Raw genomic sequence first — 17,012 nt, 5'->3', positions numbered from 1 at the left:
ATGAAAAAATGAAGACACAGATTTTTTCCATAAAACAGTCCATTTTTCCATAAAACAGTACTACAGTATTATTACAATACAATCATGTTTCAGTTATTATAATGTGACCAAAACATTTCATAGCAATTCAATTTTACAATAAAACTTTATCTAATAATTTCCCAGAAATCTTGGCGTTAAATGTGATTGTTATAAACAACATAATTTTATTTTTCTACTTGACACATTAGTATATAATAGCTATACTATTGCATTACAAAAAAAAAATGAATGGTGTAAATTTATAGCTGTATAATTTAGTGTATATAATTGGGTACTAAAATTTGCTGCATTAATTATGTACTGGTGGCCTGGTGCCATGTAAAACGGCATTAAATACAACGGATGTATATATCGATAATAAAATCAGTACAGATTTTACACAAAAATAGAAATGTTGGCTTAAAAATTAAATCCATGCAAAACATATAAGCAGAAACATGAAGTGCAAAATGCATAGAAACATTGGCAAAGAATATGTGTTGCTGATATTGTATTATTAATCTGTCTGTCAATAATTGTATAAAAATATTAATCAGTGTTGTTATACGTATTAAGGCACTAAGTGCACGGCGGGTTCCAAATGCACATGTGCAAGAAAATGTGGCTGCAATATTAGATTCAAGTGAAATGTGAAATATTACCACAATGCAGTCTGCTTAGCTAAATGGTTTGTGAATCCATCTTTTCTCCACTGCCAATAGTTTCCAATAAACATCCAGCTTTCAGTGTTGCCTGATGATACTTTCCTATAAAATAGAAATCCTTTAAATTTGACACTTTTCTATAAAAAAAGAAATCCTCTAAATTTGACCACTTTTGATTTTTTTATAAACAAAAACCTAAATTTAACACTTTTCTATAAAACCATTTTTTTTTTAAATTTAACACTTTTCCATAAAATAGAAATCCTTTAAATTTGAAACTTTTCTATAAAAAAGAAATCCTCTAAATTTGACCACTTTTGATTTTTTTATAAACAAAAATCCAAATTTGACACTTTTCTGTAAAAAAGAAATTCTTTAAATTAAACACTTTTCTTTAAAAAAAAAACCTTTAAATTTGACACTTTCCTATAAAAAACAAATCCTTTAAATTTATTTATCTCTGCATTTTTACAAGTTAGGTTTCCAAAGGTAATGGGTTCAAGACTCTTCGCTGCTACCATGTGGGCGTATATGTCTTTGGGCAAGACACTTAACGGCAATTGCTCCAACCCAGTGGTCACTAATGGGTTGTCATAAAAAATGAAAAAAATCCCAAAAAAGTAATCACCCACAAAGCTACATACATGGTAACTCGTAAACTGGCACGAAGTGTATGAAACAAAACACCGGTGCTATAACGACTGTCGTTTTCCGGCCACGCAAGGATAAAGCAAGTTACATTCATATAGTAACATTTTGCATTACTTGAAATACTTTGGCAGGTATTCAATATTGTTGGCATCCCTTAGTCGTTTCTGATCCCTTTGTATTTGTTCAACTCTTTGCTTTTCCATCTCCGCGCCATCCACGTCACCAACCTCCAACAACCTAAAACATGAACCAATTTGCCCCCAATGTCATTATATAGTAGGGTGGGGAAGATGGAACACCGTTTCGTTCCATTTTCTCCTCTCATTTAGTAGTAAACAAAGAACATTCAAAGAACTATAAAACTATATCCTCACGACTCCCATAGACCGTTCTTAATTGTTTAAAACACGATCAGGATGTTTGTATATTAGGTACTAAAGGTGTCCCGTTTTCCCTCACCCTACTATATATATTATTATTTTTACAGCAAAACCGCAGTTGTTAAAACAAGTTATGGAATTATGGATAAAAAGTGTGGGGAAAGTGTCAGTTAATAATGTGGCTGTTAAATCCAGATTATATCGTGTAAAAAGAGCTGTAAACAGAATCGAGGGCGAAAAATTCACATTAACTTCACATTTGATTTGCATGAAATAGTATGACTTTAATTTCACTTAAATTTTTTAATTCATTTTTTTTCTGTTTTTTTTTTTCATCTTTTAATTTTTTCTTTCATACAGTAAGAATGCTTAAACAGGAAAAAAATGTAATTTTTTTTTTCCGTTTTTTTCATTTTTCCTTTCATGCAATAAAAATGCTTGCGAACAGGGAAAAATGAGAAATAACAAAACTTGTGAAACAACCTCTGATCTGGTCGAAATCGAGTGTCAGTGTGCGGAAGAACTTTTCTTTCATGTTCAAGAAGTTCATTTAATTGAATCGCAAATTTCGAAAACCCATAATGACGCTCAAATTCAGGGGGCATGACACCTGTTTATATACAATTTTGTAAAAACAAAAAATAAATTCTCAAAAAACTGTATAACTGTTAAGCTTTGACCAAAAAAATCTAAAGGAATTCAATTGAATGAATGTAACTTACTTTATCCTTGCGTGCCCGGAAATGACAGTCGTTATCACAGGGGTTTATCCCCTAGTGCCAGCTTACGAGTTACCATATATGTTACTTCGTGGGTAATTATTTTTTATTTCTTTGGATTTTATCTTTTTTTTTATGTATGGCTGGTAATTTGGACAACCCATTAGTGACCACTGGGTTGGAGCAATTGCCGTTAAGTGTTTTGCCCAAGGACACATTCGCCCACAATGGTAGCAACGTCGAGCCTTGAACCCATAACCTCTGGGTTACAGGCAGGCGCGCTAACCACTATGCCTTGGCGGCGGTTTGCAAACCTGTGAGCTTACCTGGTCTCCAAATGCATCTAGTTCTGCCCGAAGTTTCACAAAATATTCCTTCAAACCACTTTCCATGTAGTTTATGTATTACTTCATCTTTATTGTTAAGTACAACTCCAGATATTGCTCCATGTTTGCCATTCCAGTATCCACTCTTTATAACACAAAAATTAGGCATAAAACACCCCCAATTTATTTTACTACCTCAGTTTATAATTTTTTAGGAATATTTTTTTAAAAAACGCATGTTTACCTTTATATTTATATAAAAACCATATTAAAAACTGTATTTAATGAAAAACTTATTTACCACATAAAAAAAATATTTATATAAAAACCATATTTACCAGACTAAAGACCATATTAAAAAAAATATTTATATAAAAACCGTATTTACCATATCAAACACCATGTTTACATAAAAACCATACTTTTTATATAAAAACCATATTTATATAAAAGAATGAATTAAATTTATTTCGTCTTTTCACAATAACGAAGAACAAGAGAATTTACAAAAGCGAAAAGCCGAGTAGTAACGGTCAAATAACAGTTGTTAAAACACGCTTATTGATAAAAAAATAATAATATTTTGGATAAAAGATGTGACCGTTACACCTAAGGACCATACAATGTAAATTCAATCATTTTGCAGTTTTTAAAACTATATATGGTGGGGTGAGGGAAGATCGGACACCTTTAGGACATAATATCCTAATATCCTTGTCGTGTTTTAAACAATTAACACCGGTCTATGAAAGTCGCGAGGACAAAGTTTTATATTGTTTGTTTACTAGCAAAATGTAGGAGAAATTAGAATGAAAAGGTGTCCCATGTTCCCCCATCCTACTATATATTTGCCAAAGAGTAGTTATAGTAGGGTGGGGGAAGATAGGACACTTTTAATGCATAATATCCAAATACCCTGATTGTGTTTTAAACAATTAACAACGGTCTGTGAAAGTCGTGAGGATACGGTTTTATAATTCTTTGAATGTTCTTTGTTTACTACCAAATGGAAAGAGAAAACTAAACGAAAAGGTGTCCCATCCTCCCCCACCCTACTATATATAAAAACTAACCTTGCTGAATAATATTTTACAAACTACATCCTCGCTTGTGATAACCATATCTCCATAATGTTCAATCCATCGACTCCCAGCAACAATATTATGAACGCATGATGTTACTTTCTTCCATTCATAAGTACAACCAAAACTAATTTGAATAAATGTAGCAAACTTTATCATCGCGTGGCCGGAGAACGACTACAGTTGTTATAACACGGGTGTTTTGCTTCATACACTTCGTGTCAGCTTACGAGTTACCATGTATGTTACTTTGTGGGTGATTATTTTTTTGGTATTTTAATTTTATGTATGGCTTATAATTTGGACAACGAATTAGTGACCACTGGGTTTGAGTAATTGCCTTTAGTGTCTTGCCTAAGGACACATACGCCCACAATGGTAGCAGCGACGAGCCTTGAACTCATTACCTCTGGGTTGAAGACAGGCTAACCGCTTAGCCACGGCGCCGGACGTAATATGCAACTAGGGATGCACATTACAGAATAATTAGGTATTCTAGGATATCCTAGAATACTTTAATTCGAATCTAGAATTCCGAATCTAGAATTTGGAATCTTTTTATATTTATACGAAAAAATAATTTTACCCACAACACAAAAATTTTTTTTTCAAAATTATTAACTTTAAAAAATTGTTAATATATTTTATAAGAAGACTTGTGATGATGTCATTAAACAGAATATCGGATCCCGTAATTAGATTCGAATACAATTGGATTCGAATCCCACGGATTCCAAATTCTTTAATGTGCATCCCTATATGCAACCAATAAATAAAACAATGATTTATAACACGGAAAATACTCACTCTTTCAGTTTTACATGGACGCTTCCTACAGGGAATATTTCCATCGATTTTCCCCAGAATTTGTTTTTAAATCGAACATCTGTGTAAGAAATACTGTTAGTTTTAAATGGCTACTTCTTTAAAAATGAAAAAATATCAAAATAATCTGCGCAAAAATAAGGAAATTTTCTTGGCAAAATATTTTCATTGATTTCGGAAAATATTCTAGGCAAAAATCTGGGAAAACAGATAGAAAGAAAACTTGTAACAGGAATTCAATAAAAGCCACAACTAAGAACAATAATTATTAAAATGTTGATAAATTGAATAATATAGATTTATTAGATAACGAGTGAAATAATGATTATATTAGGGTGGGTAAGACGTAGTAAATAAAGAACATTCAAAAAATTACCAAACTGTATCCTCACGACTCCCATGAACCATTGTTAATTGTTTAAAACACGATCAGGATATTTGAAAATTGTGCTAAAGATCCCATCTTACCCCACTGTCCCATCTTACCCCACAGTACTATGTAAAGACCATTATACCAGTAACAACTCAAATATGTAGGAAACTTAGTCTGTTTGTCTTATTGTATTTTCAATCCATTAAACCGGATTTTTAGTTCTTTAAACTGTTTAAACGAACCTTGCCAGAACTCATATGTATTCCCAATGCAATGACATGCAGATATTGGTGGATGGTGGCTGACTTGTTCAGCTACAAAGCTGAAATTTCTAAAAAAAAAAAAAATTAAATTAACAAAAATTCGTAAGTCTATAATTATTTTTCTTAAATTTAATGCTTTGTAATTTTTTTTGGAATATGTCATGTATCACTGTATTGCAGTGTTTTAAAGTCAGAAGACGGTATTTTTAAATTGTTTGATTTTTTTGTGTAAAATATAGTTTCTGTAAATTGGGTCACCAAAGCTTTGCTTGTAATTTGTATTTAGCTGACTGAAACTGCTGAAAAGGACCGAAGTACCTTTTAACGAAAAATCAATTTTAATATTATAAGTGAGAAATTTTGGTTGATATAACATAGAAAAAAGCATAGATTTAACCAAACAAGTATTTCAAAATGCTACAATAATAACAATAGGTAGAAAACAAAGCAGTTTATACAGACCTAAGAATGCTAGGATTGACAAAAAAAAAATAGATATTATCAAACAAAAAAACATTAAAATGCTACAAAAATAACATGAGTAGAAAACAAATAAGTTCACACTGATTTAGAATTAGTAATATTGTTCAATATATCATTGCTTAACTATTTTATGATTGTTTTGGTAACATTATTCTGTACAAAGTAAATAATAAAATGAAAAAATACCCCCAAAAAATCGCCTACAAAGTAACATACTTGGTAACTCGTAAGCTGGCACGGGGTGTATGAAACAGAAAAATCGTCTTTAACAACTGTCGTTTTCCAGCACGAGAGGATAAAGTAAGTTAGATACATTTATTCATACTTTACCAACAATTAAAAGAATGAAAATAATTATAAACACTCACTTGTCTTCTCGGACACATTCATATGATTCACCAAGTATTGGATTGAACGGTTTCTGTCCAGCTCTGAAAATATTTAGTAATAATAATAACTTTGTCTAAAACATGTAAAAAGATTTAAATTTTTGTCCAAAACATTTAAAATGATTACAAATTTTGTCTAAAATATTTAAAAAGATTGAAAAATATTTAAAACAATAAGACTGGATATAGCGACAAAACAACAGTTTTTAAAACATTAGAAAATATATCTAAACTATTGTTTAATTTTTGTACCAGTATATATAAACATAACATATCAACACTGTTTACAGCAAGCTTTAAACAGCATAGATAAGAGCGGAGTAAGATGGGACACCTTTAGCACATAATATCCAAATATCCTGATCGTGTTTTAAACAATTAACAACGGTCTATGGGAGTTGTGAGGATATGTTTTTTAATTCTTTGAATTTTCTTCATTTACTACAAAATGGGACAAGAAAATAGAATAAAAAGGTGTCACATCTTCCCCCACCCTACTATATTATGCATAGCGCGTTGCAGTTTAACTTTGGCATGTTTTCATGAGTTTTAACTTGATAAAACAAGAGAAGCTATTGTTTAATTCATGAAATCATTGATTTTTTTTAGAGAAACTTAATTGTATCAAAGTACAAAATATAACAATAAAATAAATGAAACTTTAATTAGTTGGTTTTAAATTAGGTGTATAGTTTACTATATAGTATTGCAAAACAACTTTTTTTTTCCTTGATTACGGTAGCGAAGATTTAGAAATATTTTAAACAAAAAGACAGGATATAGCGACAAAACAACAATTGTTAAAACACGCTTACATTTAAAAACATATTTACATTTATTTGGAAAAAAATATGCAAAACTGCAATAATATTCCTATTTAAACAAATTGCTAGTTACTGACGTGTATTATAGCAGTTATTGAAACCGCACGACGCATAGTATGGCCTAAGGCTAGCCAGAAAACGTTCACAATTTCACAATACCTGATAAAATATAAATAATCTTGTCTGAAAAAAAATAATGAAAAACAAGTCAAAAATGGCGAATGCAGAAAAAATTCATAAATTTACAAAACGTACAAAAATCTTGCCTGTTAAAAATTAATGAAAATTGTACCTGTCATAGCTAGAACAATTGCCAAAACTGACTATAAACAAAAAACTTTTACAAATTAACAATAACTTATAAAAATCTTGTCAGTTAGGATTGTAGAAATAACCATTTATCAGTGATAATGTCACAGTTCGGATCGGTAAAAATGTCCGGATTTTCTAAACAGAACGATATATTTATAATAAAATTAACTTTTTTAATTCCAACTGGTAATTAATTCTTTGTTTTCTTAATTACGAGATAATTGGCGACGTAAACTTGCGCTCTATTTTAAGCGCATCAATTACATTTCGAAAACATAGCAGATAGCTAAAAATAATGAAAACTGTACCTGTGGTAGGTAGAACAATAGTTAGAAATGACAAACGCCGAAAACTTTCACAAATTAACAAAAACTTATAAAAAACTTATGTGATAAAAAATTATTGAAAATTGTACCTGTGGTAGGTTGAACAATAGCCAGAGATGGCGAATGCGGCAACGAGAGCCATTCGTTCATATTTATCACTGCATACGGCAGCTTCATCTAATAGTTCACTATATTCAAGCTCTTCGCAAAGTAACTGTGAAAAATGTAAACATTAATAATTTAAATCACAAAACACTTAATGAAAATTGCTCCATCGCAATGGTCTCTAATGGGTTGTCTGAATTATCAGCCTTACATTGAAAATACAGAAAAAATCAAAAAAAAATCACCCACAAAGTAACATACATGGTAACTTGTAAGCTGGAACGAGGTGTATGAAACAGAACACCCGTGTTTAACGACTGTCGTTTTCCCGCGACGCGAGAATAAAATAAGTTACATTAACATTACAGATAACATTAGAATAGATGAAATAACTTAAACATATCAAAAATACTATGAAACAAGATGCTATTACCTGTAAAGCATTAAGTGGTTCATTTAAAGTAACAGGCATCGCAACTTTACTTAAATCTTTTCCGATATTTTTTTTCAAGATATTCCATAAACTAACATCACTGTCTGGGCTTGGACATGGAAGTTTTACTCTTCGCATGGTACTAACGTCTGCTGTGTTAGATTAATTTTATATGACTTATCTGTAAAATATAACTATAATAGTAGGCTGGGGCTGGGGGGAAATGGGACACCTTTTCATTCCATTTTATCGCCGCATTTGGTAGTAAACAAAGAACATTGAAGGATTATAAAACCGTATCCCTATGACTCCCCGCTGTTAATTGTTTAAAACACGAATAGGGTATTTGGATATTATGCGCTAAAGATGTCCCATCTTCCCCCACAGTACTATATGCAAAATGCATTAATATTAAATTAACTACATGTTGTAAATTTAAAAGTTAACAATGTACAGTACATTTAAAACAAGCTCTAGGCAAATTTATTTTACATACAGGGCAACACTTACCAGCAATCTGGTTAAAAATGGAAAAAGCGATTAAACAAGAATGTTAAAATTTTTTTTTTTTAAGTGTTTTTACTGTTAAATATTTTGTTACTGTTATTGTAATTTTGTTACGGTTAACTTGATATGATGTGTGGCAGAAGACAGTAATAGTTTATAAATACCAGTGGATTGAATATCTGTGGCATCATCATTATCTGAAACATCAGCTTCGCTCGACACATCGTCGTCTCCAGCTTCACTTTCCTAAGAAGAAATAGCAGTTTTTAAACGAAAACTACAGAATTTCCAGTATAATGTTAAATAAAAAAAAACCTTTTTGAATACGAACTAGCCGTTTTTTAAACAAAAACTACAGAAAAATTTTCAGTATGATGTTAAATGAAAAAAAAAAATTAATAGAAATTAGCTGTTTTTAAACAAAAAACTACAGGAGAATTTTTCAGTATGATGTTAAATGAAATAAATCTTTGCTGAACTGCCTACAAATTTATAATATTCGGGTGTTTTTGGCTTTATTGCAAAACGCTTACATACAAATTTATTTATCAATTAAAGTATTTGCCGAAAAATAATAAATAAACCTAGAACTAACATATAAACATAGAAATAACAAATAAACAAAGAAATAAATCAAATAATAACATAGAAATAATATATTAACATAGAAATAATAAATAAACATAGAAATATAAATAAACATAGAAATAATATACAAACAAAGGAATAATATATAAACATAGAAATAGAAATAAACACAGAAATAATATATAAACATAGAAATAATATATAAACATAGAAATAATAAATAAACAAAGAAATAAATAAAATATGCAACATACTTCTTCATCTGTTGAACTTTCTTCGTCGGACAATAAATACTCTTCAGCGTCGTAAAACATGTCCGTTGTACTTGTATCAGTAATCGATAATTGGCTTTCTGACATCAATTTTCCCAAAAGGTGTCTTTTGGACTTAACGTTAAAATTCATAAATAAGTAAAAAACAATTTCTACACTAGTTTTTTTTATACCAGACAAGAAATTATGCTTTATGATCATGCCTACTGATCTCCATTGGTTAAATACAAATAAAGAAATTCCATTCTATGTGGCAAGCCATGGGTCCTAGGATTTAGGCCAAGCTTGGTCCATTACCCCAACAAATAAAGCTACGGGTTCCAAATGTTACCGGGTCCAAAATGTTACCGTTTATACAGAAAATATTGATATGTTAGATTAAGCTTTGACTACAGCTCCCTTTAATAGTTTTTGCATAACTTTAACTTCATATAAATATATATAGAAATAAAGATCTACACTAGATTTAAACTAGGTCTTAGGTAAGTTAATTCTGCATACAGGACAAGACACTTAACAGCCACTGCTTAAACCAAGTGGCAGTGGTCACTAATAGATTCTCCAATGACATTCATTTTCTATCCTTATTAAGTTGACCTACCTCAATCATTCTTCTCGGAACATTAGAAGCAGATACGCTGGGATCAAACACGGCAGAATCCTGGTGGATCCGCTTCAATCTAGCATTTAAATCGGTGTTCTCTCTTGATAGCTGTCAACGGTAGGGATGCACATTACAGAATAATTAGGTATTCTAGGATATCCTAGAATACTTTAATTCGAATCTAGAATTCCGAATCTAGAATTTCGAATCTTTTTATATTTATAGGAAAAAAAAATTTTACCCACAAAAGTCAGTTTATTGACCCTTTCATAACAGCCTTGTTGGATCTTGAGTTGTAAAATGATCAAAAATTGTACTATTAGGTAGTTTTTGCGTCATGAAACGTATAGCAGGCTATGAAAAGACGTTACGAAACGTTTACTCTCGAAAGTCCCACAAACACAAAAATATTTTTTTTCAAAATTAATAACTTTCAAAAATTGTTAATATAGTATATGAGATGACGTGTAATGACGTCATTAAACAGAATACCGAATCCCGTAATTAGATTCGAATGCAAAAGGAGTCAACGGTAATTTTTTTTTGTAGGTTTTATATACTAGAGTGAGAAAAGAGGAAGACCTTTTTATTATTATTTGATTATTTTCTAGGCTCATTAGACAGTAAACCAAAAACATTCAAAGATTTATAAAACCGTATCCTCACAACTCCAATAAACCGTTGTTAATTTTTAAGCACGATCAGGATATTCGAATATTATGTGCTAAAGGTGTCCTGAGTCCCGTCTTCCCCTACCCTACAATATCTATATGTATCATAAAACATTAAAAAGTTTAGAAATCTTAGAGCTAAATGAAATTCATATATATTTACCTGTGATACCTTACTTAATAGAGAGGTATAACTTTTGCTTTGCTTCACATCTTCGTGATGAAGAAAACTTTCAGATACATTCGCCAAACTTTTGTGAACTAAAAATCAAAAAATAAATTTATAAAATCTCTGAATAAATGACTGAATAAAATTTATTTCATCTCTTTCAGTCACGATAACGAAGAACATGAGAATTTACAAAAGCGAAAAGACGGGTAGTAATAGTAAAGCAACAGTTGTTAAACACGCTTGTTGATAAAAAAAGAAAGAAATAATAGCAACAAGTTTTTACTTTTGGTTGCAGATGATATAAAACGAATCTGGGCGTCCGTGATTTCATTAATTTTAGATGACATATTTTGCGATTGAACAGAAAATGTTGAACCCCGTACTTTACCTGATGATGAAATCTATACAAACAAATAAAGGATATCACTTTTTTTTAAATAGGAGTAAAATATTAAGAAGCCTTACAAAATTCAGAGCACATCAAAACTGCAATATAGATGAAATCAGTCAGTTTTTAGGTAAAACTTTAACATTAAAATACGAAGGTATATATTTTTAAAAGGGTGATTAGTGGTTACTGTAACCAGTAAATAAAATCTGAAATTGCACACACACATCAAGCAGGGCGTTTTCAGGTAAAAATCGAGTAATGTAACTTACCTAATCTTGCGTGGCCGGAAAATGACAGTTGTTAAACACAGGCGTTCTGTTTCATACACCTCGTGCCAACTTACGAGTAACCAAGTATGTTACTTTGTAGGTGATTTACTACATATAGATAATATAGCTTACTTCTGTTGGGCTAATTAATAAACTTAAATATATCTTATGGGGTAAGATGGGACACCTTTTCATTCTATTTTTTTGTCCCATTTGGTAGTAAAAGTCTCCCATAGACCGTTGTTAATTGTTTAAAACACGATCAGGATATTTGGATATTATGTGCCAAAGTGTCCCATTTTACCCCACCGTATAAACCTACTGCTTACTTTATGATCTTTCTCTTCACTTTTAGCCACTGAATTATTTCCGGACATGGATAAAATGCTTAAATCAGGGTTGCTTCGTCGAAGATCATCCATTGGAGTTGGGACCTAAATATAAACATGTATTACTGTTTAGTGACACATATTAACAAATAAAATAGAAAAGTCACATATATTCGAAAAATTGCAAAATCAAACTAACATATATTGCTGTTCAACTAACATTGCCGCAAAATAACAAAACTAACATATTTTGCTGTTTAGCGACCCAAATTAACAAGGAAAATAAAAAAGTCAGATATATTCAAAAAACTGCAAAACCAAACTAACATATATTGCTGTTAAACTACTACATATTGCAGAAAAAATAACAAAACTAACATATAATGCTGTTTAGTGGCACAAATTAACGAAAATAACAAAAAGTCTGTTTAAACATAATGAATTCAGTATGATGGACAACATTAATTTCTTCCAGTTAAATGTGAATATTTTTTTAACTGTAAGCGTGTTTTAACAAATGTTGTTTTGTCGCTATATCCTGTCTTTTTGTTTAATATATTTTTAAATCTTCGCTACCGTAATGGAAGAGACATAAAAGTTGTTATTATTATGTAAACAAGGTATAAAGAAATAAAAACAAACCAGAAATCCATCTAAATCAAGTTGTTTAGATTGGCTCCCATCACTTATTGTAGATATAGAAGAACTGCTTTCATTCCCAACCATTTTGGCTGCTTTTTGAACTTTTTTTGTTGATTTTTTCGATTTTTTCTCTTTTTTGAAAGTTGTAGGGGAAGGTGGGGGGTAATTAAGCGTACAAGCTTCACGTAATTCATTTAAAATTCTTCCAAGATTTGTTAGATCTTCATTTATGTTTACTAGTTCTGAAATAAATTATGACAAGTTTAACGTTTTTTTAAATAATGGCGTTAACAGTTCTGTAGTTACTTTTTGCTAGTTCTGAAAAATATAAAGACAATTTCACTTTTTTAATGATGGAGTAAGTAAACAGTTTTTTTCAGTTACCACTAAATTTAACGGCAACACTTACAATCAAAATTAATGTATAGTTTCTGCTATAATATAACATGTCGTAACTACTGTTGTATCATTTATGAACAGTTTTCTGCAGTTACTACTAAATTTAACAAGCAACAAGCACTTTCGTTTTTTGTGAATAAGTTTGAATTAAACCGTTCTTGGATAATATATTTAAAAAGATATATATAAATATAAGAAAATTTATTTAATGGTAAAGAGTTGTTCAATACAGTTAGAAATAACAACAAAAATATTTAAACAAAGATTCCATGGTATTGCCTACCATTGTAACAACTATCGTGATCAGCATGAAGTGTACTTTCGGCTGAATCTTCCAAATTGTAAGAACTAGTCTGAATAAAACCAAAAATAAAGTAAATAATCATAAGAGAATAGAGCTTAATAGACCTATAATATCATGAGAAAAAAAATTACGACAGTCGTTATAACACGGGTGTTCGTACACCTCGTGCCAGCTTACGAGTTACCATGTATGTTACTTTGTGGGTGATTTATTTTTTATGTATGGCTGATAATTTGGACAACCCATTAGTGACAACTGGGTTGGAGCAATTGCCGTTAAGTGTCTTGCCAAAGAACGCCGATAATGGTAGCAGCGTCGATCCTTGAATCCATTACCTCTGGGTAACAGACAGGCCCCCTAACCACTATGCCACAGCAAAGGCTGATTTTCCAGTTTCCAGATCATAAAAGTTTAATGTGTAAACTGTTAATAACGATTCAATCAATCAAGTACATTGTCGTGTTTTCAAAAGTGACGGATGGGTTTTAATTGGAATTAACTATCGAAAGTGCTCAAACCTTAATCACTATAGTTAAACGTCAGGATTATTCCTCTTACTCACAACAACACGCAGCTCAGTTTAGTTCACCTTTGTATAATGTACTACGACCGTGCTTATATACGCAACAATTGTGTGACGAAAAACATATGCCGTGATAGCTGCAGCGTCTAGACATAACAGCCGAAAAATGTTTCATAATTGGCTCCAGATCTTGCAGTTACGCTCCGCGAAACCACCGATCATCGTTCTATAGATACGCAGGTAGAACTACCCAAAATCTTACACCCAAAAACATAATTAAAGGGAAAAGCAATACTTTATGTATAGTAGCATGGAATATGGGAAATGTACAATCACATAGATCAACCAAATAGCGAAACGAACATTTATCTCAAAAAATGTAAATTCCAACTTTCATTTAAAATACAGAAGACTTCTAAAGCCTATATATACTGTATTTTCACACCATTAAGCTTTTATAAAGAAACATGCAATAAAACTTCAGTTATATAAGGTATAGTAGGGTGGGGGAAGATGGGAGACCTTTTCTTTTTTTTCCCGTCTCATTCGGTAACAAACAAACAACATTCAAAGAATTATAAAACGTATATTCACAACTCCCATAGACCGTTGTTATTTGTTTAAAAACCGATCTGGATATTGTGTGCTAAAGGTGTCCCATCTTCCCCCACCCCACTATATAAATACTGGAGAAAGAATTTAACCCTCTTACTTGTTTTACTTCAGAGAATACAGATGATCCAATATTGTTTTGTGTTAAAGTCGAATCCTTTTTTAACAATTGTTGTCGATGTTCACGATGCGCACGAAGTCGGCTTATCCATAATTGATAAATTGTGGAGGATTTTACCTGAAATATTAAACCAGCTTAACCCAATATAAAAATTGATCCCCAGATGTGATTTCATTTTGAACATATCATCCTGGTAAAACCAAAGTAGCTTATGTTACATTTATTAAATGTGTTTTTTTACAATTTTGCATGCTGTTGGACACAAGACATATTTTGGCAATGTTTGAGCAGAACTCAAAAACGTCACAGAAAAATTTTTGTAAGGAAAATTGTCTGCGTTTTTAGAATAATAAAATAAAGTCAAAACATTTAACACAAATTGGGTTCTATTCGCACAAACTGCATAAGAAAAGAAGTGATCTACTGAATTTCGCCTCTTGTAATGTAATGCATTCTGGCGACTAATTACATATCATGTGTCTTCTAATCTACATTTCTTATAATAATAATAATAACTTTATTTGTCTCTTTAATTACGGTAGCTAAGATTTAGAAATATTCTTAACAAAAAGGCAGGATATAGCGAAAAAACAACAGTTGTTAAACACGCTTAGAGTTAAAAACATATTTACATTTAATTAAAAGAAAATAAGCGTGGTCGCTACACCTAGTCGCTACTCCTTTCTAATGTAAATAAAGATTTTTATATTTGAACCATACCTTTAAATGAAATATGGTGTCTGCCGCATCCAAATCAATTGTCATGCAGTTCTTTTTTGTTGACATTGCACTAACACCTACATCCATTATACCATGAAGCTTATTCTTTGCAATCTAAAGAAAAAGTGTGGTTTAACTTAATGTAATGGTCACATATTGTTAATGGAAATCTATAAATAATTAGGGCGTTAACTGCCAAAATTCGACTAGAAATTGAGGCAAAAGCAAAGCTTGTTCAGATTTTGAAATCTACCCTATGTAGATAGGCCTATCTATTTAAATAAAAACATGTATATATATCATAATATATGTAATGAGAATTGAGGAGTCTGATAAAACTCATACCACATCATTTTAAGTTAATCTTATCAACAAATAAAAATTAAAAAAACAAACAGTTTTTTGCAGGAAAAACACTTTTGATCAAAATTTTTACTTCACTTGATTAAGGTTGATTGTATTATTATTTTATTATTAAAATGATACTAACAGCTTGTGGAGTCTTTGCATATTTTAAATATCCATCTTCTAAAACAAAGTATCTCTGAAAGAAATAAAAAACTTGAACAAAACTTTTTAAAAAAGTTAAAATTAAAAAAAAATTGGAATAAAACAATTTCTTTTTTGTACAAACACTTTCAAATACTACTTAAATACGAACACTTTTAGCGGCAGATAACTTGTATTTTATTAGGGGTGGTAACTTTCTAGAGACATGGCACTATGCCAACAGGCAACAATGGTATAAATTGGACCCCTTCTTGTAATTTGCTAGATAAGCCCCTGCAAAATGACCTATATAAGTATATATTATATATATATCTTATTTTTTAAATATGTTTTTGTTGTTTAGCATGTAAGACTGTTATTTAACTGGGTATTGATAGATTTGCACATATCTCTCCAACCTTATGCCAGCCTTTTAAAGGCCATTTCTTCTTTTTCAGCATATATCCTTCATACGTTTCAACAACACTTTCATTGCTGGCATCAAGTTGTGTGCTCTGAAAAACATTCAATTTTATTTAACAACAACAACAATAACTACCGATCAAGATGAACCTGTAATAATGTCATTAATTGCCGTGAAGCATGTTTTCACGCATTTTAAAGTATATTTTCGACAAGAATAGCTAAGTTTTTCGCAAAAAAATTATACAGTGGGTATCATAGGAACTTCAAACTATCAATGAATTTAATAGACACCTTGCAATTTAGAATAGGCGACCCAAATGTTAGGCTCGAGTATGGCAAGCATAGCAGTAAATTTTGCAAACAATATATATAATAGCCTATGGTTTATGACAACAATTCTTACTAACAAATACAACTGTAGGCAATAATAGCTCCATTCTAAACTCAAGATTAGGCTTGATTTATTAGCACCGTGTTTTATATAGTGGTTCATTACCGAATCTTTACTTAATGAGAAAATTTATATACAAACCTCAGCGGCAACTGACATTTCACCACTTCACCAGTATATAGTTATATCCCACTTTTAAATTAATATACAGCAACAACAATAGTATCCGTTTTGTACGATTTTTTGTTAAAACTTATTTTATGAGAGTTCCGAAACTGAACATGCCAATTCGGCTGAGTGCTACGTGAACCGGTTATATGACGTCTTTATCCAAAAGGTGATGACTGCTGATCATGATTCACAGGTACTACGGGTTTATCGTGTTGATTGTAGCGCCATCCAGTG

The 17,012-nt window shown here is 31.0% G+C and overlaps 1 protein-coding gene across 2 annotated transcripts; it reads right to left on the bottom strand.

Annotated features, from left to right (window-relative positions):
* Window positions 1–68: 68 nt before the first annotated feature.
* Window positions 69–17,003, bottom strand: LOC149731432 (oxysterol-binding protein-related protein 6-like). 2 transcript variants are annotated; one of them, XM_089884693.1, is made up of 23 exons: window positions 16,749–17,003; window positions 16,210–16,305; window positions 15,792–15,845; window positions 15,302–15,415; window positions 14,561–14,698; window positions 13,305–13,374; window positions 12,623–12,864; window positions 11,981–12,085; window positions 11,275–11,392; window positions 10,983–11,080; window positions 10,146–10,256; window positions 9,527–9,658; window positions 8,849–8,930; window positions 8,178–8,329; window positions 7,729–7,853; window positions 6,157–6,219; window positions 5,285–5,373; window positions 4,652–4,730; window positions 3,836–3,971; window positions 2,763–2,907; window positions 2,201–2,327; window positions 1,452–1,574; window positions 69–788 (listed from the first exon to the last, which is right to left on the bottom strand). In XM_089884693.1, exons 1-23 carry the CDS (start codon window positions 16,764–16,766, stop codon window positions 680–682), a joined length of 2,526 nt encoding a protein of 841 aa, XP_089740819.1. In that variant the 5' UTR covers window positions 16,767–17,003; the 3' UTR covers window positions 69–679. The 2 variants fall into 2 exon arrangements, with proteins under 2 accessions (XP_089740819.1, XP_089740820.1); XM_089884694.1 differs by having other exon boundaries at window positions 8,178–8,326.
* Between the last annotated feature and the right edge of the window lie 9 nt (window positions 17,004–17,012).

Source organism: Ciona robusta, chromosome 9 (assembly GCF_009617815.1).
Source record: "Ciona robusta chromosome 9, ASM961781v2".
NCBI lineage: Eukaryota > Metazoa > Chordata > Ascidiacea > Phlebobranchia > Cionidae > Ciona > Ciona robusta.
This window is presented reverse-complemented; position numbering and strand designations above follow the sequence as displayed.